This window comes from Callospermophilus lateralis, chromosome 4 (assembly GCF_048772815.1).
Source record: "Callospermophilus lateralis isolate mCalLat2 chromosome 4, mCalLat2.hap1, whole genome shotgun sequence".
Lineage (NCBI taxonomy): Eukaryota > Metazoa > Chordata > Mammalia > Rodentia > Sciuridae > Callospermophilus > Callospermophilus lateralis.
In genome coordinates this window covers 122,679,822-122,706,952 of record NC_135308.1, presented here as the reverse complement: position 1 = coordinate 122,706,952, position 27,131 = coordinate 122,679,822, and the positions used below count along the sequence as shown (strand labels likewise).

General features: G+C 34.8%; 1 protein-coding gene across 3 annotated transcripts in view; it reads left to right on the top strand.

Moving 5' to 3' along the window:
- The window catches only part of Zfc3h1 (zinc finger C3H1-type containing), a 48,134-nt gene extending 35,035 nt beyond the window's left edge, over positions 1-13,099 (top strand). For 2 of the 3 annotated variants that reach the window (XM_076854869.1, XM_076854868.1), the window contains exons 24-35: positions 183-420; positions 3,285-3,390; positions 3,475-3,673; positions 4,207-4,301; positions 7,538-7,648; positions 7,920-8,024; positions 8,139-8,304; positions 9,391-9,491; positions 10,834-10,935; positions 11,592-11,631; positions 11,903-11,965; positions 12,095-13,099. In XM_076854869.1, the coding sequence (XP_076710984.1) occupies positions 183-420; positions 3,285-3,390; positions 3,475-3,673; positions 4,207-4,301; positions 7,538-7,648; positions 7,920-8,024; positions 8,139-8,304; positions 9,391-9,491; positions 10,834-10,935; positions 11,592-11,631; positions 11,903-11,965; positions 12,095-12,232 (1,464 nt within the window). In that variant the 3' untranslated portion in view covers positions 12,233-13,099. Of the gene's footprint in view, positions 1-182; positions 421-3,284; positions 3,391-3,474; positions 3,674-4,206; positions 4,302-7,537; positions 7,649-7,919; positions 8,025-8,138; positions 8,305-9,390; positions 9,492-10,833; positions 10,936-11,591; positions 11,632-11,902; positions 11,966-12,094 lie in introns of those variants that run through there. The other variant, XM_076854870.1, reaches the window with a different exon arrangement.
- Positions 13,100-27,131: the final 14,032 nt, after the last annotated feature.

Below are 27,131 nucleotides of genomic sequence, written 5' to 3'. Positions count from 1 at the left end.
TATCTAGTATCGATATCTCTAAAGAGCTTTTTCATTCAAAATTCAGTAATTATCAGAATGTTTATTTAGTTATTTGAGAACGACTTCAAAGAAGTTAACTCTTTTATTCTTTACCTTTGAATCTTATAGTAAACTTGAGTGATTTAAAAAAGCACTTTCAATTTTTTTTAAATTTTACCTAGAATGCATTAAAATTGGCTAATGATGAAATAGTAGCTGAATATCTTAAAACAAGTGATCGATGTTTGGCATGGCTGGCCTACATACATCTTACTGAATTCAACATTCTCCCTTCAAAATTTTATGATCCGTCTAATGCTAATCCTTCAAGAATTGTTAACACAGAACCATTTGTAATGCCATGGCAAGCAGTTCAAGATGTAAAGACTAATCCAGACCTGTTGTTAGCAGTTTTTGAAGGTAAGTATAAATGTTTATAAGTTATAATATCAACTATTATAAATTAGAACATCAGTTTACTTGTGATTCTTCAAAATTAAGTGGAATAAATTTGCATATTATAAGCTTAGTTTTATGGTTTATTATGTAAATTTTTTAAAAAGTTGAATTGGATAAAAAGGGCATTGGCATCTTACACAACACAATTTCTGAATAAATAAATTACACATTTCTGAATATGGCAAAAGGAGATGAGTTGAGTATATAGATAATATATATTTCATAGGTTTGATGGTGTTGATTGCATCAGAGAAACTAGGTACTTTTTTTTAAAAGCAGTTTATTAAGATGGAAATTTAAAAAGATAGGTCTTCTCAAGTAATTAATATTTTCACCACCACCAATCAATGAGTTTGATTGCTGTTGTATTCTAAATGATATATCAGTTGTTGGACATATACAGGGCATAAAGCCTTTTCCTTCCTAAACAGTTTATTAGCCTACTCAGAAGATAAAAGCCATACATCTGACATAATTATTAAATATACAATGCCATATAGCTCTTTATTAGTTTGTAGTATAAGTTGTATGCTATAGAAGAAACTAGGATCTGTAACTTACAGAATTATTTGGTATATTCCATGAACCCAAAGCGAAGAGATTGTTGTAGGTTGATATGATCAGAAAAGACTTAATAGAAGAATTGGATCTTGGAGCTGGACCTTGAAGCAGGACTATGATGTGACATAGTGGGCCTTCTCAAAGATGCTTGTATTATTTATGACTGTATTTTCTATGACCTATGATGAATCTCGACTGATTAAGTCCCTATGATGTATTAGTAAGTTTAGTAAATTCTTGTTGAATAATGCAGTGAAAAAAGAGAAAAGAAGGGATATTTTTGTTAGGAGAGCTAAATAAATAGAGCTAAATAAAAGCAACAAGTAAATAGTAATTTGTGTAGTGGATTTGAAGGGAAATTTTAAGAATAGAGTGAGAATTTTGTGCTAGATAATGAAGGGATTAATCTTGGTAAGTGAAATGATACCAGATGACTTTGAAAGTGTGGTAGATACGATTGGCAATAGGGATGCTTGAAGGGAGAGAGAATGCGATTCAGAGAAATTTACCACAGGTCAGAAAACTCACCAGAAACCGAGATAAGTTATCACAAAGAGATGGGGGGACAGAATAAATGTCAGTGAAGAGGAGAAGGAATAATCCCAGCTGATTTCAAAGGTTTTAAGACTTAGAAAAGATATTTTATGTATGTACAAATAAGTAAAAATGAATTCTATATTATGTATAATTATAATGCACCAACAAAAATATCTGGAAAAGAAGAAAGAACAAAAAAAGAAATGTACCCAGGGATGGTGTTTGTGGTTCAGTGGTGGAGTGTTTTCCTAGCATGTGTGAGGCACTGGGTTCTACTCTCAGCACCACATAAAAATAAATAAATAAAATGAAAGTATGTGTACATCTACTAAAATTTTTTTTTAAATGTACACAAAATTAAAAAGTAAATTTAAGACTGAGAAAAGTGATATTAATAGAAAACTACTATGTTTATTAGGATTAGTGACTAATTGGTCATCTAAGTGGAAAAGTGGAAATGATTCTTAGCAGATGGAAATGAGAAAGTTGACTCCAAAAGGACAATTATGGATAGATAAATGGACGTGAGAGCTATTAGTATAGAAGTTTATATATTAAAAGTACTTGACAGTTTTCAATGTGCTCTTAAAATAAATTATTCAGTACAGATAGAGCAGCCCTAATGTGATCAAAATATGAAATGTTCAAAAATCCAAAATACTTTGAGCAAGATACCATAAATGGAAAATTTCACAACTGATTTTGTGTGATGGATCATAGACAAAATGCAGTTGCACTAAAAAAATACTGTATAAAATTACCTTGAGGTATATGAAATAAATATGAATTTTGTGTTCAAAAAATGGGTCTCATTCCCATGGTTTCTCATTATATACTTGAAAATATTCCAAAACACCCAAAATCCAAAATCTGAAACACTTCTGATGTTTAGGTACTAAACCTGTAGCTGAAGCTGTGAGATATTTTTTCTGAGGATATGAGATTTAAGAGCATAGCAGTAAGGAATAAAAGGGAGACTAAAGTCAGTGAATGAGACTTAAGAGGAAATATAATCAATCTCTTGAAAGCAGAGTGGGAAGAAATTAGAAGAGGGTAGAATATTGTCACATGCTAATCAAGTAAAGAGTAGATATGGTGATGTTTTAAAGGTTTGATTAGATATGAATCCTTACAAATGAACTTCAAGAGCTTAGATACAGAATGATGATGTTCACTTAACTCTGCAAATCTGAGAAGTCATATCACCACTAGGGAAGGAGGAGATGGTGACAATTGTACAAAGTAAAACATTGTAGTATTTTATAAGAAGTTGTTAGATCAGGTAAAGAACTCTATTTTGGAAAGTGTGTTTTGAAGGAGCAAAGGAAGAATCTAGGTTATTGGAAGATGTTTGATGGCTCTGGAGCAGCAGAGAAAGATTTCCTTTGAAGTGATAAAGGAAATATGAAAAAGATAATTTATTCTGTTTTTTTCTTTTGAGATGAATTTTAAGAAATTTTGGGTAATTGCAGAGATACTTGTTTAAGTGAAAACATGAATAAGAGTTTATATGGAATGACTCTGTTCTTACCAAGAAGGTAAGAGTAATAGATTAAATTTTAGGATTTTGAAGATAATCCTTCAGATAAAAGGCAGCAGTTTGATGTTAAAAAAAGAATGGATAAGCAAAGAGATAAGACATCTTTTCCTTTTGTCTCTTAGAGTTAAAATAGCATAGTAAAACTGATTTTATGTTTGATTCATGTTATTATGATATTTTTGGGTAGATGCGGTGAAAGCTTGTACAGATGAGAGCCTTACCATTGAGGAAAGAATAGAAGTCTGCCTTCCACTTTATACAAATATGATTGCCCTGCACCAGCTCCTAGAGAGGTAAAATTTAATTGACAGGCAGTTACCCCTATGTTAAAATTGATCTTTTCATGTATTTAGACATTTTTTGTTGTTGTTGTTAAGGTATGAGGCTGCAGTGGAGCTTTGTAAATCTTTATTGGAATCATGTCCCACAAACTGCCAATTATTAGAAGCCCTTGCTGCTTTATATTTGCAAACAAATCAGCATGACAGAGCCAGAACAGTGTGGCTTACTGCATTTGAAAAATATCCTCAGAATGCAGAGATTTTTTATCATATGTGCAAATTCTTCATCTTGCAGGTAAAAAATTACTCCTAATTCTTAAAATGGGTTGTTTCAGATTTCTTTATCAGTAGCCTCCTTGGGAAGCATTTCCTGTTTGTATTGCCCTTTGCAAGATGTATCAGGTATTCATTCTTTCTCTCATAGTTCTTCTGTTGCATTTATTACAGTGCTTTGTAATTTTGTTTATAGCTGATTTACATACTACACTAAGAACTTCTTGAGGGCAAGAACTATGTCTTATTCCTCTTTACAGTTCCAACACCTACCACAGTGTCAGACATGTGATAATATGTTCAATAGGTTTTGTTAGATGGAATTTGACCCTGTGGTAGTATTGGATGATATACTACTTAATGGTTGGTTTGATGTAATTCAGAGATTAGAATACAGAAGTTAGCTGAATGTATCCCATACTTAACTCTATCACCTATCAATTCAGGAAACTTAAACAGTGATTTTTTTTTTTTTTAAGGCCTTCTCCTCCTTTGAAATATTTTAATTAAACACTGTAAGCCTGATATATATCCCCCTCCCTCTTTTTTAAATAGAATCGAGGCGATAATCTTCTTCCATTTTTGCGGAAATTTATTGCATCCTTCTTTAAACCTGGGTTTGAGAAGTATAGTAACTTGGATCTGTTTCGGTAAGTTGTAGAACTCTTGATTGGTAGAGAAATGAGAGAGAATATAGCTTAGTGGAAAAGTGATTCTTTCGTGTGGAACAAATTATATTTTAGACTGATTTTTATATTTAAACACCCACTTATACAACTATTATGAGGACATTAGAATAATAAAATTGAATTGAGGTATAAAATATTTCTACATTCTTTGGATTAAAGGCACTGTACAAAGGAAGGCTCAGGTAACTCTTCTACTTTGTTATTGTTAATTTTAGCCCTATAGCAACTAATTATCCTGATCAATCTCTGACTTTTGAAAAAAAATTATAATTTATTTGACAATCTAAAGTAGATTTAAGAAATATATCTGCCTTTTTCTTTTCTTTTTAATTCTAAAGAGAGCTGTTTTAGCCTCTGAAATGTTGAATAAGAAGTTTAGATGATTCTTTTCTCAACCATTAGTTTCTCAGTATCATTATAGAGTTTTGTATTTGTATCTATTATCTTTGTGTGCTTTGCTGAGAGTTCTTGTTCCAATATTAAGAGGCCACAAAAGTTCATAAAGAAAAAAAAAAGTTCATAAAGAATGATTTTTAGGAGAGGTTCTTTTTAGAAGTTCTCTTTCCTTCCTCTTCTCTCTATAAGGGTCAGCGAACATTCCTAAGAGCCAGAAAGTAAATTTTTAAGCTTAAGGCCCTGTGGTCTTTTAGATTTACTTCAGCCATGCTGTTGTAGTGAGTAAGCAACCACAGATAATATGTAAATGACAAGCATGGCTATGTTCCAGTAACACTTGATTTACAAAAATAGGCATAGTTTGCTGATCTTAAAGTAAAACGCATCAAAAGGAAAATATGTTGTCATGATTTCTTATATTACTGTATATTAGGAAGAACTGAAAGAGGGAACTCCTAAACTGGATATCTCCTAAATTTTTCTTAATGAAAATTCTGATGAGTAAAAATAAAACCTTAGCATGTCTAATGCTTGCAAATATTTTTCTTTGGTGCTACTACTACTACCTTCCTTTCTACCATACCCCATTACCCTAACCAGCTGTGTTAGGTAAAAGCAGATTTAAAAAATAACTCAGATTTTATTAAGTGGTCATTCTACCCCAGAATTTTTTTTTTGTGAACATGGAAATTTTGAGATTTGAGGTCAGTGTTACTTCCCAGACTTGAATCTTTACATCTGTCCTATTTTGGTAACCAGTTTAATTTACAGTGAATTTAGTTGCTGTGCTTGAAATTCTGCTCTACATCCAGATTAACATGTTGCAAACAAGATAATTTTAAATGCAAATTAATGGAAAAAATTAAACTATTCTATAAGGAATTTAGAGATTGTTCACCTTTCTGATATCCAGTTTCTCCCTTGTTTAAATTAGATTGCTTTAACTTCTGAAATTTAGGCACAGGACTAATTCAAGGCTGAACTAAACTCTTCACAGACTTGCTGGTTCTGGTTTTCCCTTGGGCATGGAGGTAATTGGTTTAGCTTAAAAGAAGATGCTGCCAGTTTCTGCTTTGGTAACTAATCAAAGATTCAGATCTTCTTGATGTCAGCTTAATTAGGCAGAATAAATAACAGAATCAATAAAAATTTGAAAATAGGTTACCTCCAAACATTGTTTATTAATAATTTATCATTACCAAGTCATTCTTTTATAAAATAGTCTGATTCATAATTCACCAAGAGTTAGGAAAAGCCTTTGCTTAGTTTATTTAAGGCAATACTCCAGCTCTTGTCTACACAAAAATAATGCATTTCAATTAATTTACGAAGTCTTCTGTGTTAGATTTAAGGAGAATGGCAGTGGAGGAAGTATTTTTGGTATTGCCATTCTTATTATCCATACATATTTAAAATGTATAAATATAATTAGTTTTTAATAAAAGTCAGTGCTCTTAACACATTTAAAATATTTGAAAAAAAATTTTATTTTTGGAGGAGGTGCTAGGGATCAATCTCAGAACTTCACACATGCTAGGCAAGTGCTCTATCACTGAGCTATCCTCCCAGCCCTCAAAATACTTAATTTTATGAGTAGAAATTATAAAGAAAAATACTTGGCACTGTAATATTTACCTGGAATCAAATTCTATCAACTATTTCTGGGTGACATGTAGTATAAAGATGACAGCCAGAAAGAACTGGATGAGGCAGTTTTCATCTATTGCATATCATTTTGAAGATTAAGAGAATATCTAGAAAAATCAACTTGGATTTCATTCATTTTACTGAAATTAACCTTGGATCATATATAGTCTTTCATGAATTGGATTTATGAAAATTATTTCTTTTGACTCACTTCAGTTTTCAGTTGAGGAAGCTAAGATCTCTAGAAGTGAAGTGGTTAACCCAGGATAGTATAACTAGTTATGATAAAGTCAGGATGATAACCTGACTTCTATATGTCCTGTTTCTTGTGTTTGCCCCCACCCCAGCCTAATCTATTAAAACTCATTACCTTCAGTCATTTAAAAATCAAAGGTAAATCATTGTACTGGATTTCTATGTTCAAGATCAGTGTATTTCATTTAAAAACATTGTTATTGAGGATGCTGGTAAGTATTACATATACACAGATTCATATACATTGGGAGGAAAGCTGAATTCATCAGTCCAGTAGATTTTTTTTTTTTTTTAAACTGGTCAGCTTCTTAGAACTTTTAATATCCTACTATGTATTGTGGTTTTCCTAAGGGAAATGATGCACAACATTTCCAAACTTTATTTGATCATGAACCACTTTTTGACAAGTTCCTTATCAATATTTTGTAGAGTATACTTTGATATGTCTAGTATTAAACATATGAGTGTGTGTGTTAAGTGTATGATGAGAGAGATCTTTTTTATATACCAGGTTTTGTAAATTTTAAAGTACATTTTTTTGCCACAAGAAAGCATACATTTTTTGTGAGAAAATTTCAGATGATAGCTAGTTTCATTTGTTCTTTTGTATTTTAAATTAGGTTTAATTAGATTATGATGGTTTGTTTGATATTGAAGATAGAATAAAACTTTCATTTTAGGGGTGGAGTTATTCATATAGGTATAAAACAGTAAAATTCTGAGTAAATATATGATTCTAGAGATGTGACCAAAGAGATGGTATATACATGAATAGAAAGTCTCATTCTTTTATTAAAATACTTTAAGTTGAAACCTAGGATTTAAAAAAAATTATTTGTAATCTGTGTGTGTACAGGCATAATTTCAAACAATATTTGGGTTTTGTTTTTTTTTCTCAGCTATCTCTTAAATATCCCAGGACCACTTGACATTCCAGCCCGTTTATGTAAAGGGAATTTTGATGATGACATATTTAACCACCAAGTTCCTTATTTGTGGCTGATTTACTGGTGAGCCATTATCCACCATGGAGAGAAATGTTGCATTCTAGGCCTGCATTTTGCTATTTACTACCAAATTACACTGTGTTAGAACTAATCTCGTGTTAGTCACTGAAGCAGAATTGAAGAGGTGCTATGGTTTATTACATACTAAAGAAGAAAGATCAAAAGAAAGATTTCATTGTAATAATATCTGTGATGTTTAAAAATATACTTTGTCATTTCTTTAGCTTAATAAAATTGACCTGTAGACATGTATTTTCTTTCCTTTCTTAAACAGCCTTTGTCATCCTCTTCAATCAAGTATTAAAGAGACAGTGGAAGCATATGAGGCAGCCTTAGGAGTGACCATGAGATCTGATATAGTACAGAAGATTTGGATGGAGTAAGTTTTGTTCTGTTAAGAATGGGATTTTAGAATAAGGGGATAGGGTGGGGGAAGGGGATTAGCTTTTGGGGACTTAATTTTTCTAAATTTATAATATTTTTCTTTTGGCAGTTATCTTGTCTTTGCCAATAATAGAGCTGCTGGATCCAGAAATAAAGTCCAAGAATTCAAATTTTTTACTGATTTAGTGAATAGATGTTTGGTTACAGTCCCTGCCCGATACCCTATTCCTTTTAGCAGTGCTGATTACTGGTCCAACTATGAATTTCATAATAGGGTAAGAACTTGAAACTTTTTTCTTTAGATGTTTATACAGAACCAAGTGTCTTTAAAAATGACTACTATTTTATATTAAGAGAGCTTTTCTTAGGACCATTTTCCTAGCATTTACTGCTCTTGACTGTGATTCTTATTTCTTCAAAATTTAGGAACAGTCAGTGTCCTTAAGATTCACTTAAGATAAATGTGCATATTGATTGTCTTATATTGAAGAAAATTTAACATTGAAGCAAAATTGAAGGATGTTAACATTTGAAAGATCAAACCAAGGATTCTGTGGTGATAATATCTTAATATTTTGCTTGAGTAGTTAAAAATTTTACTGAATGAAAAACTTTTGAAACTTCAAAATAAATAAGAATGGGCTTATCTGTTGTAGCTGCTCTTTCTGTTAATATTTTGTCAAGCAAAGATAACTGTAAATACAGCGTAAGAAAGCTGAAGTCAGGTGGTTTAAATTTTTAAGAGGAGAATCTAATTAATGATATATTTACAAAAGGGTGTCTTACCATAGGTAATGAAACAAAGGATTTTTTGCTTATTTTCACAGACCCTTTTAGTGCAGTGTACGTAAGCCAAACGATCCTACTAAAGCTCAGTATACACTAGAACATATATGTTTTTTTGTTTTTGTTTTTTATGGGTGGTTCTGTTGCTAATCAGGATAACCAATTATTATGCTTTGTACTTCTATGCCATTCTTTATCCCAGGATCTCAAACCACTTTATGGACATTAAGTCATTTACACTCGGGCATTCCATGAGCAAGATGTGGCAGGTATTAATAGCCCTATGACTTGCCCAGCTATACCACAAGTAAAGGTAGACTCAGGGATGAAAACCCGGACTCCTGGCTTCTTGTCAGTGTTCTGTCCATGGCTCTCATCACTAGACCATATTTCCTAATTCATATTTGGAAAGTCACTAATATAATTAATGGTAGGAATTATAACAGCATCATACATTATTATAATTTATACATTCATGTCTTAAAGGCCATTTTGGTTTTCTCATTAAAACACATAGGTAATTGGATTTCACATTTTGGTCGAGTTCATTTTTTTCTCCCCCTCAACCTTTACAGGTTATTTTCTTTTATTTGAGCTGTGTTCCAAAGACCCAGCATTCCAAAACCTTGGAACGGTTTTGCTCAGTTATGCCAACTAATTCTGGACTTGCACTGAGGTAAGAAGAAAGAAAATTCTTTTGGTCCATCTTATAAAATGATTCTTGAAAACTTTATAAAATAGTCTGTACTTCCACTATTTTGTCATGGATATATACTACTTTAATTTCAGAACTGTTAAGCTAAATTACCTATTCATACAGTCTGATGTAGCCTGGCAAGGTGGTGAACTCCTGTAAACCAGTGGTTCAGGAGGCTGAGGCAGGAGGATCATAGATTCGAGCCAGCCTTAACAACTTGGGGAGGCCCTGTCTTAAAAAATAAAAAGAGGTGAAGATATGACTCAGTGAACCTCTGGGTTCAATCCTTGGTAACCCCCCACCCCCATCCAATATTAAAAATCTGGTCACTTTAGAAAACTATAGATTGTAAGGGGGTAAATAATTTAAAGTAAGTTCATCTGTGTTCCTCAAGCACATACCAACCTGTCCTCACATGTGTGTTACAAGCAATAAACATATTTTACATGGCAAAGGTAATAGCTTAAGAGGTTTTCATATTTTCACAGATCATTTAATCTCAAATATTAACATGCATTGGAATCTTCTAGGATTCTCTTTTAAAATGTGAATTCCAAAACTTAAATCTTCAAACCACATTTGAGAAGCATTGATCTAGGGATTCATACATTCAATTAGAATAAGGAAATTTCTGAGCATTTCTCTGTGGTTTCTCTGCCCTGATATAGTAGACCTATTTTTACCCTCAACAACTGTTTTTAATTCCAAAAAGATACTTTAACATGTGAATACTTCAGCTTCCATTTGTGCAGTAATTCCCACTGTGTCAATTGTATCTTATAAGTTTGTTTATTATGGTTCATAATATTTACCAAATATTTCTTTGTATTTTAAAGTATTTGCCTACCACTTAGCACATATGTTGGTAAAATGTGTGAATTTGAAAAAAAACTTAAAGGCCACAGGTTGTGACAGAAGTAATCATTATCTTTATAATTAAATTTCTTAGCAAACAGGCTGATCTGCAGAGGCTAATTTTTTTTAGCATGATAGGTGTTTTAGAATACAGGTGATTGTTGGTTTTGTTGGTAAATCCTTACTTTGTGTTTTGGTACTTATTTCTTGTGGTCATCTCTGTCTCTTCCCTCATCCTCATTTTAGTTTGTTGAAGATGAGCGTAGACCTTGACTAGATCTGTTGATATTTTGTTTTACACTTTCCTTTCCCTGGGTTAATAAGAAGCATTCTACAAATATTTGCTTAATAGCCTTGATGGAATTTAACCAGACTTTATACCTCACCAGACATTCTGCTCATAGAGCACATATGAGGTTCCCTGTACTTGCAATGCTTTGTTCATTTTCCTGAATATACTTTACAGGCTACTTCAACATGAATGGGAAGAAAGCAATGTTCAGATTCTGAAACTTCAAGCCAAGATGTTTACATATAATATCCCAACATGCCTGGCCACCTGGAAAATGTAATGCAACAATCATGTACATGTTTTTATAGCTATTGCTTTTATGTATAAGGTTTGCTCCAGACAGGTAAATCATTTGAAATGACATCTATTTTTTTCCCTTTCTGGACAGATCTCTAATTTAGATTTGTTTTTGGCACTTGCTGTGGTTTAATGCTAAGAGTGTGAGTGCTTATTAACAACTGCTTCTAAAAGCAAAAAAAGGACAGGATTTTTTTTTTTTTTTTTTTTTAATTTTCCTTGAAGGAGAATGTTTAGATAACAAAACTGTTATCAAATGAATAAGTCTATTTACAGACATTATAAGACCATCTCCTTTCAAATGTGGGGTTTTCCCCCATTATAGTCTGATTTCTTCTTTCTTTTAAAGGTGTTAGGGCCAGGGATTTTTTTCACTAGTAATTATGAATATATATTTTTTCATGAGCGTTATTGATGTTCAAAACACTTGGTCTGCTCTATTCTTGTAAAGTTGATAAAAATTGTTGAATTTTTCTTTTCACTGTAGGTTACCCTCCTTGGAAGTGTAGCCTGTTACTTTCAGGAAGTTTTGTACTCAGATTCCCACAGTCAGTATTCTGCCAGTGGTGTTTCATTTTGTGCAAAGATATATAAATTTTTCTTTTCCTTTCTCTATATTCCTTTTTTTTCCTTAGAGCCATTGCTGCTGAGATTGTTCTAAAGGGGCAAAGAGAGGTAAGTTACAATTGAATATCAGATGGGTCTCTTTTTTTCCTTTTAGCTGTTCTGCCCCTTTTATTGACTTCTCAGTTTAAAAGGATTAAGGCATAGACGTTAACATTTCAAGTACTCTAATAAATGTTTGGAAACTACAAAATACAACACAACCATTATATCTTGAATGTTAGTATTTTGCTAAGTATCACTCTTTTAAAACAGATAGGATTATGAAGGTATTTTTTTCACCATGTCTTCTGATGGAATTGTGTGTGTATCTATCTTATAGGTCCACCGTTTATATCAGAGAGCCTTACAGAAGTTACCTCTTTGTGCATCACTATGGAAAGATGTAATGCTTTTTATCTTTTATTTTACCTTGATGTTTTCCTATAAATTTTCTGCATGTGCCATATCCATTGATGTGGTAATGCTCAAACTCTAGCTATGTCTTATTTCTATACTTCCCTATCTTTTACAGCAACTCTTGTTTGAAGCATCAGAAGGAGGTAAAACTGATAACCTGAGAAAACTAGTTTCCAAGTGCCAAGAGATTGGAGTCAGCCTAAATGAGCTCTTAAATTTAAACAGTAACAAAACAGAAAGCAAGAATCACTGAACACTGGGTGCAGTCAGTTCTAAGTCCTTATAATAATTGCCAAAATTATTTGAATGATTCTTCAAGATTAGGCTGATCCCTGGCTAAGGTCTGTATAAAGCAGACAGTAATGATCATTTCAAGTCCCTACAATATCCTGTCCTTAAAACCGGAAGCAATGAACATGATCCTCTTCAATTGGATAAATGAACTTCCTGTTTGGCCTGCTTCTAGGCCCTTCCAGATTCTCATAACATCATGTACGTAAGTATAGCTCCTGAAAGTGACTGACATTTATTTTAATTTTACTTTGTGTTTTTTTTTGTTTTGTTTTTGTTTTTGTTTTTGTTTTGTTTTGTTTTGTTTTTTTACTTTCTCCCTTTATGTTGTGCTATTCCTGATTCACTTGACACTCTCTGATGCCTGAGAGATTCTTGTTTGGGATTTAATTTCCAGGGCTGTGTTTACAGTTAAAAAGCAGGCAGTCCCTTTTAGTTCTTCCTTTTTAAATCTTTTGAGATTCTTCATTTCAGGATTTAAAACTTAAGCAGTCCATCTTAAGGAAAGTGTAACTGCCATGGCCACAAGTCTGCTAGTTGCACTTGAATGTTCTAACAGGGTTGTTTATTGCCCTTTCTACGTTCTGGACTCCTTGCCGAGACTGTTTAACTTGAAGATTAAAGAAACTATTGCAAATGCCAGTGCATCAGAACCTAAGAGTGGTCAAATATTATGTGCAATTTTTTTGTAAAGAAATTTTAATTTATAATAAAGTTTAACAGTTTAAAGAACAGTTAATATTTGAACTGCTTTGTATTGAAATACTACTTTGTAGTATTAAAGTTGTTCATATACAAAATATTTTTAATATAAGTTAACTTTTTAAAACATGTTGCTGTCTTTATTCACTTTTCACACTGGTGGGGATGGGTTAAAGTAGGAAATATGGATATTCACCATATTGAAAAAATACTAATACTTTATTAACTCTGAAATTACTTTCCATTAAAAAAAATCCAGTGACTTTTTATTTAATGGGACAATGGGTTCTGTTCTGTTTTGAGGACTGTGAATAGACAGGTTTAGACTACCATTAAACTTATTGCTCTCAAAATCAGTTCTTAGAAACTATCTCCCAACTATAGTTTGGATGATTTGCTCAGTGACATGCTGTGTTAAATATCAATATGGACAAATATGAAGGAGACCTTGATTTTTGTTTTGTTCAGTGTGTATTAAATTGTTTACACTTTGACAGAAAAATAGTTAATGATACAAACTATTAAAATTTGGTACAGCTTGCTACATGCAGTCTGTTAGAGACAGAGTAGCAGCCCATGACATAACATACTTGCACATCTTTTCATTTGTGTAATGCTTAAAATAAAACCATGTTTTGAAGCATTACCGTATGTCTACCAAGCAGTATGTATTTGTCTAGTAAGTGCTATTTGGTAGGGTTAAGAATAGAAACAATTTTTCTAGTGTCTTTCGTTTAACAACAACAAAAAAAGACCTGGAAACTTACTGATTTTTCTCTAAAATCAACAAATTTTGGGTGGAATCCCAGAGAGATATCCATCCCTTCATTGTATGCATTTGAATATATAACCTTAATAGCTTTTTCTACTCTTACTATTTGAAAACTGTAGTTAGGTGCTTAGAACGATATTTGTAGTCTGTTCCCCATGGTTTAATGGTTGTGATATTAACTAGAATGTCTTGGTTTTTAAAAGATAATGCCAAGCTTTGAGCTTCTGCTGCACCAACAGTTACATCAGCAATAACTATTGGACCTGTTTTTTGTTTTTTTTTTTAATAAAGAGTACTTTGAATTGGTGCATTCAACTCCAGAGTCCATCCATGCAGGCTAAACACTGTAAAAACTCCAGGGTTTGATATTCACATCTCACACACAGTTATGTAGGAATAGGTCCTGTTTCATTTTGATCAGTGGTCTTGTTGCTATTTAAAACTAATAAAGTTATCTTATAAAAATTATATTCCCTTAAAAATATCATCTTACATCATATTTTTTCCCTGTCACTTTCCAAACTTACTCTAACATCCATGTACAAATAGCAAATACTATTTAAGAGTGAGGAATATGTTCCTGTTATCATTCCATATTCAGTTTTTTTTTAATGAAGGGCTCTCAGTATATAATGATTAAATTATTAAGCAGAATTTTGGATCAAAGTTGATATGACTGTTAAAGTAACTTGAGTATAAAAATATTGAACATACTGTATGACTGAAATCTTTCAGTAAAGAAATGTCATACAGGAAGAAAACACTAGTCATTGAGAATTTTAATTCTTGCATCTCTCAACCCTAACTGGAGGAAAAAGACACACAAAAGAAGCAGTTTAGTCTGTGTGGTTTTATCTCTGATAAAGGAAATGGAATGGTAGATTATGATGTATTTTTATGTGTTTTTCTTCATTTTAGAGAACAACCTAATATTTCTATTTGCCTTTTAACGGAAAATGGACCTTGTAACATTGTTGTCACAGGATTATCTAAGGCGGTTTGCTTTCAATTAAAGGGCATATAAACCTAGATCATAAAGTAAGCAACAATCTCCAGGTGCAACATCTAAGAGTTAAAGGCACTAAGCAGACAAGCGAAAGGTGATTAAGACTAACAACAAATATAGAGGAATTTATTGGAGATTGTAGTTCAAATATTTATTTTCCAGGTTATTGAAAAAGTAGGAACATGTCACTAGAGTAAAAAGCAGGGCCAATATTCTCAGTTAAAGCTGTCTTGTGTTCACAGATAAGTCATAATTTCCTTAAGTCTGCTTTCATATTTGTGTTAACATTAGTACAAGGAAGAATGGGCAAATACAATTTTAGTGATCTTTCATGTTTTGGGATTATACTTACAAGTGAATCATTGCCACTCAGTACAGATTAACAGTAATTATTATGCAGAACATTTTGGAACAAAATGTTAGACTTCTAAGGAACATTTCTGATGCTGTATTTTTGTTTTGGTTTGGGTTTTGTCCCTCATAATTTTATAATTGGGTCTTAAGCTTTCCAAGCTCTGGTGCTCCATAATATAGATGATAGAGCAGAAAAGGGCGGGGGAGGGGGAAGACCTTCTTTATGATTCTGTTCTGTAGGCCGCCAAAATGTCCGCTTAACTTTCTGCAGGTGTTCTTCACTTGTATTTTACTATGGGAGTGAGGGACAGTGAATGGCCACGTAAGATCTTGCTGGTCTGCCCTGCGCTTTCTTACATCTTACACCACCATTAACATAATTCTCCTTGGTAATAGTTACATAGAATTTTTTGAATGTGGCTTGATGCACTAAATGTGAAAAAACATTTTTCAGCTTTTTCTGTCTGACTCCTTTGAGATAGGTAATGGAAAGCCATATCCTTCTTTCACAGATGGTAAAATGGATATAGCATGTTTCTCTACTTTTCATTTAAGTCACCTTCAAAGAGGGACCTCATAACAAGAGTCCTCAGAGAAGAGAATCAGGATTTCCCTGTACCTAGAGTCCATATAAGCTGTGTGCGAGGCACTAAATGCGGAGATGAATAAAAGGTTCCTAAGGTTCTTGCAGTCTAACAGAAACACAAGAGTATATGCCAAGGCAGCAGCCAAAGGATATCTTAACTTGAGTTGGAAGTTGGGCAAGACGTCCTGAAAAAATTTTAAATGAGTTATCGACTAAATCATGAATGAAATGAGGAAAAATTAAAGCCAATAATGCTACTTTTAAAAATTACATGCTATTGCAACCTCTATTGTAGAAGGATTTGCACATGTTTAGAAACCTGTGCATATTTTAAAATTTTTCTAAAAAGCTTTTTGCAAATTTTATTCACAACTGACAATACAGTAAGATGTATGAAACTCAATAATAGCCTGTTTAGAAGAGAGCCCTTTTGGAGGCAACATGTGCTTGGAAATCCCCATGCATTTAGAGGAATCCTCGACCCAATTTAAAAAGAGCCCTCTTATGGAAAGTCTGATTGTAATTAGAACTGCTGCTACTACTTTCAGCTTTTCCCCCTCTAACTTCTTGAATAATCTATGAATAATGTGCTATTTCCATCAGTTAGTAGTATCTACAACTTGCAGAGCACTATTTCAGTGCTCTGTGAAAACTACACAGTTGTTTTTCATTACTCTTAAGAGATATGGTCATTGTTTTATTTATATGGAAGAACTGCCTGTAGATTGCCCAGTGTCTTCATTGTTTAAACTGATTTCTCCAAATGATATGTTGTAGCCCAGTACCAGAAATGTTTGCAGTTAACTGGAAGCTAAGTAAAGCCAGGAATAAAATGTTTCAGTTGAAGAACAAAAAAGCTTGGAATATGTGCTTGGAATACCAAAAAGCTTGGAATATATAATCTCATCAAGAAAGCAGAGATTCTAGAATATCTGCGGCCAGTGTGATCGGTCTTAAGTGATAGGATTGTGATTAGTGTCAGTGAGTCTGAATTATTTATCCAGTTGAAAGAATTTAATACATGGGAAATGGAATAGAATATTCAGAATAAGTCAATTGTTTTCTAAATGCCATAGAATAACAGTATTTTTTGGAAGACTATTTAATAAATTGTGAAGACAATCCAAAATATAAACAAATATGACTCTTCTATGAATTAAGTAAACCCTAAATGCAAATGTGAAAATTACTGGCACATGCATTCTACCAGAGCATATACTGTATTTGCCCTTGCACAGGTAATCTAGAAAGCTTCAAAACTATCAGGTTATCCAAAATCAAGGGCAAATTAAATCTTGTAAATGTTCTTACCTATTGAAGTAAGCCTTATGAAAGAGAATGATAGCCAACAGCCCAAAGGAACTGAGTGGTAGAGGACTGGTGATCTGTTTACATTGTTGGAAATAATCAGGGTATCCACTGCCAAGGCCAAAACATATAGTCAGCTTGGCACATCAGACAGTCAAATTTAAGAGTCTGCCTGAGGATAGATTTGGCATTTATTTTCTGTTGGTTGAAATGGAGCTACAAAGAAATAGTTTCAGGAAATACAGGGAAGTCAACCAATGTGATGAAAAAGCACATATTTCAAGGATCTGGGTGTTTAATTTAGCTCTACATTAACTGTATAATCATGACCGGCCATTTCATTGTTGCTGGTGTCCTTTTCCATCTCCAAATCTACAAAATATGGAAATACATGCACTTAACCTGAGGGGTGTTTAGAAATTATCTTTAAAGACAAAACAGTTTTGAGTTTAGAATAATTTTCCAAAATGGCAGAGATGCTACAAAATAACAGTTTGCTTCCTCTGGACATATTTTCATCACTTGTCAGTTGATCCTACCAATGCTCATGCATGAGTTAGTTGCTATCTCTAAGAAACCCAAGTTCTGAGCATGGTGGTGCACAGTTGTAATCCAGCTACTCTGGTGGCTGAGGCAGGAGGATTTGAATGCCTCTTAACCTCATCCTGGGCAACTTGATGAGACCCTGTCTCAAAATTGAATAATAAAAAGAACGGTGGGTATAATTCAGCAGTACAGTACTTGTCTAGTGTGTGGGAGTGACCTTGGGTTCAATCCCCAGTACCTCCTCCCCCCACCACACATACTAATTAAAAGTGCTAGGCATATAGCTCAGTGGTAGAGCATCACATCCTGACTCCAGGTTCACTTTCCAGTTTTGGGGTGGGTGGGGAGTCATGGACTACGGTTAAAATTCAGTAGGTAAAATATATTTACCTACTGAAGTAAGCCTTATGAAAGAGAATGATTACCACTCAATTCCTTTGGGCTGTTGACTGAGACTGGTGATCTGTTTACATTGTTGGAAATAATCAGGGTATCCACTGCCAAAGGTAAGGCCCTGAGTTTGACCTCCAGCATCTCAAACAAAACAAAACTGCCATCTAAATTCAGTGGCTTGTTTTTTATATATTACTGCCCCCAAATTATAGCTTAAATTATCCATTCAAAGAAGGTCTTGACCTTAGGTTTTTAAGTCAAAGAGGATCTATGAAAATCCTGTCCCTGTTTTCAATTCTGAGAATCTGTTAGCTAAACTATTTTTTGCATGTAATAAAGGATAAAAGCAACCTCTTAATTCAGTACTCAAAAGAGCAGCCAGTCACCCAGGCTGTTTTTCACTTTTTATTGGAGTTGTCTATGAAGGGCATGGCAGTATTGACCAATTTAAACTTACTTATTCTTGTAGGCAAAATTCATAAAATGATCTCATCAGAGAAGAGGACTTACACAAAGTTTGCATTTAAGATAATTTCCTAGGAGCACACTTTAAAAAGAATTGCCTCTTCTTTTTTTTAAGCTATAATTTTTATTGTAATTAGGCCGAACCTGACTGAAACTGATCCTAGTGATGGAAAGAGATAAAAATTGCAGAACGCAGGAGCAAAGGATAATTTGTAGTATTTACTTGATTAAATGTGGTTCTCAATAAAATCAGTATGATCTAGCAGAGTATTTATCAAAATAGTCTAGAAAAAATCCAGGGCTTCCTGCAAAGGAGCCTTCTGTGTTAGGATTAACAAAAATGGAAATAACAGTGGGTAAAAAGTTTCTGTCATGAGGTGAAAGTCCCAAGTCGGTAGAACAGGACTGCCTACTGTGGCCTTCCATGACAGACCTAGGTTCAGTCTTGTTGCTCAGTCCTATGTGACCTCCATTCCCAAAAGGGCCACTACATATGGTTGTACCAGTCACATCCTGCACAAGGGTACATAGCCAAAAGGCTGAAATGGAACTGAAATTAAGCCCTTGATCAGCTCATCAAGCACCCTTGGGAACTGTTAAAATAGGCATGGCAGAAAGAGGGCCTTTTCTGATTGCACAAAGTGATTGCTTGGACCCCAAGTTCTATGGCAGGGGTGGGCCCTTTTCTCAATTTTACAACAGCACCCTATGGGTTGGTTTTCATGATTCTAGGAGGCTCTCCAGGGTCAGCCCTTTTGATATGGAAGGGAAAAGGAAGATACACCACCCATCTCCTAAGACTACTTTTCAGGGCCTGGGAATGTATAGCTTAATGCTAGAGTACTTGCCTTGCATATGTGCAGCCCTAGGTTTACAAACAACATACACACAAGTGATTTTTCAGAAGCTTGATGTGTGCTTTTGTTCTGTTCAGAGCAAAGACACTTGGTTACTGCAATAGCTCAAAAATGTAGTCTTTGTCTTAGGTACTAGATAGACAATAAAAATTCAAGTTTGTAAAGGAATACAAATTTGTGAGACAACTAAATACCTGTGCCGTGCCATCATCAAGTAAGTAGACAGTAGAGTGAAGTTAGCAGCTTGATCCTAACTTGTTCTAAGATCTAAATTAGAGAGAGAGAGAGAAAAAAAAAAAAAAACACACATTAAAGCCCTTTCCATTCTATAAGTCTCTAGTTCTGCTGAAAGCAGTTTCTAGACTTAGTTGATCAGACAGGCTCTGGAATGGGCATTTAAGAATCAACACTCTTGAGACTTCATGCCATAAGGAACACTATTCCAAGTGCTTGAGGTTTACTAACATTTACATTTTCACAACCCAACAAGAGGCTGTTTTGAATTCATTTTACGGGTGTAAACAGTCACAAGAAGTTAATTAGGGGCTGGGGATGTGGCTCAGTGGTAGAGCGCTCACCTAGCACGTATGAGGCACTGGGTTTGATCCTCAGCACCACATAAATGTTAAATAAAGATTGTGTCCACCTAAAACTAAAAAATATTTTAAAAAAAGTTAAGTCACAAAGATAGTAAATGACAAACTCAGGAGGTTGAGTCCTAAATATGTGCCCTTATTTGATAACTTAAAACCCCTAGAGTAAAATTGGTCCAATAAATGAGACTGTTGAGGGACTCATTGATAAAGGGTCTCACTCTTTTTATTATCAATTAATAGTGTGTAAGCCTGCCTGAAGCTTCTATACTTTTAAGACAGTAGCACCTCAACACAGTGTTGTTAGACCCTTCTGGGAGTGAGACTCAAGAGGAAAGCAGAGGTAAGAGTTGAAAGAGAAATGTGGAAACAGCTGGATTCACCGTGTTTGAAATCAGATACTCCTGGGTTTTTCAGATATTTAACATTCTCATCAACTACTCCTACCCTTCTTAAAAATTGAGCCTCAGATTCAGTGGAGGTTCTTATCCTCTGAAATACTGTAAGTTAATTCAACCCAACACCTGTGGCCCTATGCCTGAGGAATAACATTGCTGATAGGTCATTTACTACTTAGGTTAGAAAAAGGGATATGTTCTTGCAGCTACATTAATTAAGAAAGTAATCAGTTTCTGTTGAAGGCGAGAATTGTGGAAGAATGGGCAATGAGAGAGCTGCATGTTTAGATGCCTAGTGGATAGGGCTGAGAAGCTTTTTCATTGTGCTTAAATTCTCTTTACATTCCCCTTGGATTACAGACTTGGCTGTATGATCATGAAAAAGTTCACAACTCTTCATTTCTAAGAATGGGTTAATAGTAGTCCTTGTCTCACTTGGAGTTCTGAAGACATATAACATACAGATACAGCTAAAGGATTTAGCACGGTATCTAGCTGGAACATGGTAAATAACAGCCACAACTGGTCATACTAGATGAGTGATTGTAGAAGCTGTTTGAAGAAGGATGACTTGGAATGTGGATTAGGGAAGTATTTTGATATAATAAAAGAAGATAGGGTGGCAGAATCTGATTACTTGATTAAACTTTTCATTAGATGAAGACCTGAAGAACAAGTAGAGACACAGAATATTAAGTAAGATTTAATTTGAACCAATATTTATTTGGCAAATGAAAGTTCTAAGAAAGCTTTGGAAACAATATAGTATTGATGAATGAAGATGACACTTGCAAAGACATGAAAAGATAGTACAGTTTTTTTTTTTCCCATTGAAGATTCCCCAGTGTAGGAAATGTGCTAAGGAAAACATTATAGTAATCTAGACCTTTGCTCCTTATCTTCTGTATATCTGGGCACTTCTGGGGATTTGCTAGAAAAGCAAAATCTTAGGCTCCATCCTGACCTACTGAGTCAGAATTACATTTTAATAAGTTCCCCATGTGATTTTATGCATATTAAAATTTCAGAAACACTATTGTAGGCTAGAAAGAAATGCATGGATTTCCATTGTTTAAAATAGAAAAGAATGAAGAAATGTCCCAAATTACTGGACATCTATTTTACTGTCTGAAATACAATAGCTGCAAGTCACAGTTTTCGTTTTGTTTTTGTTTTTTGACATGAGGCGGTAAGGTGATTCCAGGGATTGAACCCAGGGCCTTTTAACCACTGAGCTACATCCCCAGCCCTTTTATATTTTATTTTGAGACAGAGTGTGACTCAGGTCTCATAGGTACTTGTATCAAACTATTGGCCAGGGCTGCTATCAAGTCATCTGAGGCTCATGTGGTTGTTTGCAGGCCTCAGTTTCTCACCACACGGATGGTTCCTTAACTCTACCTGAATGGCTCCATGGCAGAGTAGCTGACTTCCTCCAGCATGAGCTGATAGACAGGGAAGGAACCAAAACCAGAAGTTTTAGTCTAATCTTGGAAATGACATACTGAGATATCTATTGGTCACACAGCTTAGCCTTTGTATGAAATAAGAGGAGATCACGCAGAAATGCAAATAACAGTGGGTACTGATCTTTTAGAGGTGATTTTGGAACCTGACTGCTACAATGATGGAAGTGCTTTTCTCTGAACAACCAAACTCATCTATAGGTCCAGGTGCAACTTGCACAGGTGGGAGCCTTTTTAGTCCCTGTGGAAAGGGAGCTAAGACAATGTATGAATTGCAGACCACAAACAGATGTTCAGTCTACTTGTAGGGCTAATGATGCAAGCAGAAGTGGATTTTAGTCTTAATTGGATGGGGAAGGCAGAAGAGTATGGAAGCAAAGAATACCTATCCAGTGGAGACAGCCTTCATATTCCAAAATATTTGAATATAGAACTGTCCCAGCAGTCTTTTAATTCATACTTGAATCAAAAATTGAAGAAGGATGTTTAACTCATAAGTGGATCAAATTGATTCCTCTAAACAGGTTATATCTCCTGGGTATTCTGACTTTCTAATGTCAAAGATTGGCCTTTGATACTGAACCAAAGAACAAATAATGATTATAAAACAATGTTGGAAAAACTTTTGCAACTCTTGTAACTCCTGTTATCAATAGGCCTGCAAATAGTGAAATAAGCTTCCATTATTTTGTACCATTTCCCTTTGAAATGAAAATGCAATCCTTCTGCTTCAATTCATAGTTCCTGCTTCTTCATCAGCTTGGTATCTTTAACCTATGCAATCTGTTACACTAAACCAACCCAACACACTCTAAATCCTGTAAGCCATAAACAATTAAAATCACAAAAATAAATTGTATGGAAGAGGAGTCCTTCATCTCCATTGAATTTTGGATGTTTTAGGGACCCCCAGTCAAACATGAAAAATTAAACTTTTGTTCATACTACACAGATATTTAGAGGAAAAACTGAATATTCCAAAGATTATAACAGGCAAGAATCAACTGCCCAATCTTTCTCTAGTTATTACAAGAAAGCAACATATCAAGAATTCTTGTTTTTCCATTGGGAAATAAAGTTACGTTATTCAGAAACAACGACATATGGTCTAATTTAGATCATAGACCCTCTATACCCCCAGAGGGCCAATTCTGCTCTTGTTAGGAAAAAAAAAAAAACCTTGGGTAAAAAGTACAGGATTTAAAAATTTTATTATCATTTTTGGGGGTGGGCCACTTCCTTGTTTACAGCAAACCTCAGTGATTAGCAACTTGTTTTTTTTGGGGGGCGGGGAGGGGGATACCAGTGATTGAGCCCAGAGATGCTTAACTACTGAGTCACATGCCTAGTCCTTTTAATTTTTTATTATGATAGGGTCTCACTAGGTTGGTTATAGCTTCACTAAGTTGCTGAGGATGGCTTCAACCTGTGATCCTCCTGCCTTTGCCTCTTGAGCCACTGGGATTACAGGCATGCACCACCATACCTGGAAATTAGCAAGTTTTGATTAAAATGTCAAGCAAGATCATTTTCTTAGCTGGATGCAGTGGTGCATGCCTATAATCCTAGCGGCTTGAGAGGCTGAGGCAGGAGGATTGCAAGTTCAAAGTCAGCCTTAGCAATGACAAGGCACTAAGCAACTCAGTGAGACCCTGTCTCTTAATAAAATAGAACATAGGGCTGAGGATGAAGCTCAGTGGTCGAGTGCCCCTGAGTGCAATCCCTAGTAAGCCCCCTCCAAAAAAAGATCATTTTCTTACTATGAAATGGAGATTATAATTTAAGAAGTTATTCAGATAAGTGTCAGATACATATTAACAGTAAATCCCTCCAGTGAAAATGAAAACTTTTCTAAAAAGTTTGTGTATCACAATAAACTATTTTACTTCTTTTTTGACTTTTACAGTTAGTGTCCTTGTCCTTTCAGGCTGCTGCAACAAAAATATTATCAACTGGCTGGCTTATAAACAACCAACATTTATTTCTCAGAGTTTTTGGAGACTTAGAAGCCCAAGATCAAGGAGATGGCAAAGTTGGTGTCAAGTGGGAGTCCATTCTTCACAGATGGCAACTCCTAGCTATGTCCTCATATGGCGAAAGAGCCAGCTAACTAGTTGGGACCTGGGGTCTCTTATAAGGACACTAATCAAATTAATGAGAGAAGAGCTTCCATGAAGCCTCCGCCTCCAATATTATCTTACGGGTTAGTACTTCAACATTCATATGAATGTTGAGGATACATAGATATACAGACAGTAGCAATTGTAAAGTGGACTTTGTTGACACAGAGTATAATGTAAATATTTTATCAACTCAATATTATAGCTGAGCACTCTGAAGAAAGGGAAGTAAATAAATTTGCCAAAGGTCATGCAGCCTATAAGGGTTGGAGTTGGAATTTGAACCCAGGATACCTGGCTACAGAATCTGAATACACAGTCACTGTGTTATGTTGCCCCTCAAAGTAACCACTCTGAATTTTTTTTTTTTTTTTCTTCTGTACTGGGTATTGAACTCAGGGGCACTTAACCACTTAGCCACATTCCCAGCCCTATTTTATAGTTTATTTAGAGACAGGATCTCTCGTCATTGCTGAAGCTGGCTTTGAATTTGTAATCCTTCTATCAGCCTCCCAAGCCACTGGAATTACAGGCATGTGCCACCATGCCTGGCAGAATGTTTCTTGAATAATTACATTAACCTAAATGCATGCTACATAAATTCTTTATAGGTAAAGGTTAATAAGGACAGAGATGTTGACCAAGTGAATCTTTTTCCTAGTCAATGTATAATAGCCAACATTTGCAACCTTTTTTAAAAAAATTTTTTAAATTTAATTTTTTTTTTTTTTAGTGTAAAATCAAATTTCTTCTGTATGCCTTCTCTCCCGTTTTCTCTAGACTTAGGGTGACCATCTTTCTTTTCCCTTTGTTAACTGTTCTCCCTTGCCCTAAGAGTGATAGCTTAGTTCCTCCTATTAATACCTTGCTCCTGTAGGCGGCAGGGTGTAGTAGTTCTCAAACTTTAGCCTGTAACAGAATCACCTGAATGGCCTGGTAAAACACAGATTGCTAGATGCCACTTCCAGAATTATGAATGGACTGAGGCTTCAGAACATGAATTTCCAACAAGTTCCCAGGGACCATACTTTGAAAATCATTAGAGTAGCTGTTGACAGAAATGTCTCTAGAACCCATCTTCACTCTATACCAGACAGGGATCTTAGGCAAATTAATAAGCCTTTGTGCTATAACTTCATCATCTGGAGAACAGAAATGATAACAAGACCCATCTCATGGGCTTGTGTCCCAATTAAATAAGGTATTGCACATATAAAGCACCTAACACACACCTGGCAATGATTAAATCCTCATAATAACTATTATGGTGGGATTGGTTTTCCAGTTAAACATCACTTGAAATATATTTAAAAATAAAATAGAAGCTATTAACAATGAAAAGCTTTTCTTATCTTCCCTGCAGAGGGAGTTCCATTAATGTCACAATCCTCACATCTTAGTATACTCACTCTTTTTCGGGGGAGCAGGAATGATTGATCTTTTGGGGACTTTGGGAGAGAAACCTGGCCTGTTTGGGTAAACTTCTCCCTCTCTTTTTTAAATCTTGGAAGTAGGCTGTCCACAGAAATCATGAATCCTGCTGCTCCCTGGAAAAGACATAGAGTCTCTCCTCTGTGTAGGGAGACTGTGATCTAATACTACTGGTGACTGGGAAGAGAATATGGCAAACTCTGGAAAGTTCACTTGCCAAGATATTTAAGCCATATTGGGTACCAAGGTTAAGGTTATTATTAGGAAAACACGATAGATTGCTTTGTATCTGTATTTTTTTTTTGTTGTTAATATTATTATTATTTTAATTTCTCACTTCTTTAGAACTTAGGTTGAGAGAAAGGATGCTATTTATTGGAACACTTCAAACCAGTATGAGATTTGAACCTTTGGCTATTAAATTTTGAGTTGAGTTTTGGTGAAGACAAACCATATCCAAACCAGAGCATTCTACCTGTAGTCCCCCAAACTTCATGTCCCCCTCACTTACAAAATACACTCGCTTCATCCCAATAATCCCAAAGTCATAACTCATTCCAACACTCATTCAAAAGTCCAAAGTCTCATCTGAATCAAATATAAGGTGAAAAGCAAATTTCTCTCAGCTGTGATACTGTGAAATAAGAACAAGTTATCTATTTCCAGTCTACAATGGCGGGAAAGGCATAGAGTAGACATGGCCATTCCAAAAGAGACAGAAAAAAGAAAGAAAGAAAGAATGTGATGATAGGCTCCAAACAAGTCCAAAACCCAAGATGGTGGACATTTTGAATTAAAGCAGAAGGATAATTTTTCTCTCTATGTGCCAGGCATCGCCTAGACACATTGGGGTTTGGGGCTCCAAAACATTAGGCAGCTCTGTCTCTATGGCTTTGTGGGGCTCCATTCATGCTGCAGCTGTCTCAGGTTGGAGTTGAGTATTGGTACCTGCAGTTTCCCAGGCAGGCATTGCATATTTCTGATAGCTCTGCCATTCTGGGTTTCCAGTCATAGTCATATCCCACAGCTCTAGTAGGCAATCTAGTAGAGATTCTCTGTGGTGGCTCTGTGGGTGGAAGTTTTCTGCCTGGGCTTCCAGGCAGTTCGATATATTCTTTGAAGTCTAGGCAGAGGAAGTCATGCCTCTATAGCTTGTGCATTCTGTAACCTATGTATGGACATGGATACCACCAAAGCTTGCTGTTGCATGCACCAGATAGTAGTCTGAGCTACAATGGGAGCCATTTGTGAATTTGTGGACTGACCTGTCCCTTGGAAAAATTCTGCCCTCCTAGGCTTCAGGGTCTATAGTGAGAGGAACAGTCTCAAATATTTCTGAAACCCCTCTGGGCATTTTTCCCATTGTACAGATGAATAGAACTTTACTCCTTTCTATCCACATTAATATCTTTAACAAATAGTTGCTATTGTAATATTGTGTGCATGTATGATATGTAACAACAAATCCTATCATTATGTACAACTATAATGTATCAATTAAAAATATGGAAAAACAGTTGCTTGACCTCACTCTTACATGGTTTTTCATAGTTTTTTGCTCTTTATATTTAAATTTTTACACCATGGTCCTTTTAATTATAAATTGTCTAAATTATCCCCTTTCCACATATCTTAGTATATGTAATTGGAAGTAACCCTAAAGCTCCTTTTGTATTTTGCTTGGAAACTTATTCCACCAGAAATCCTAGTTCATCCCTCTGAAGTTCTGCCTTCTGAAAAGTTCTAGGGTCTGGACACAATGCACTCAAGTTCTTTGCAACTTTATAATGAGAATGGCTTTGCTCTCTTTCCCAATAAAACTTTTCTCATTTTCACCTGAGACTTTGTGGGAATGGCCTTTTCT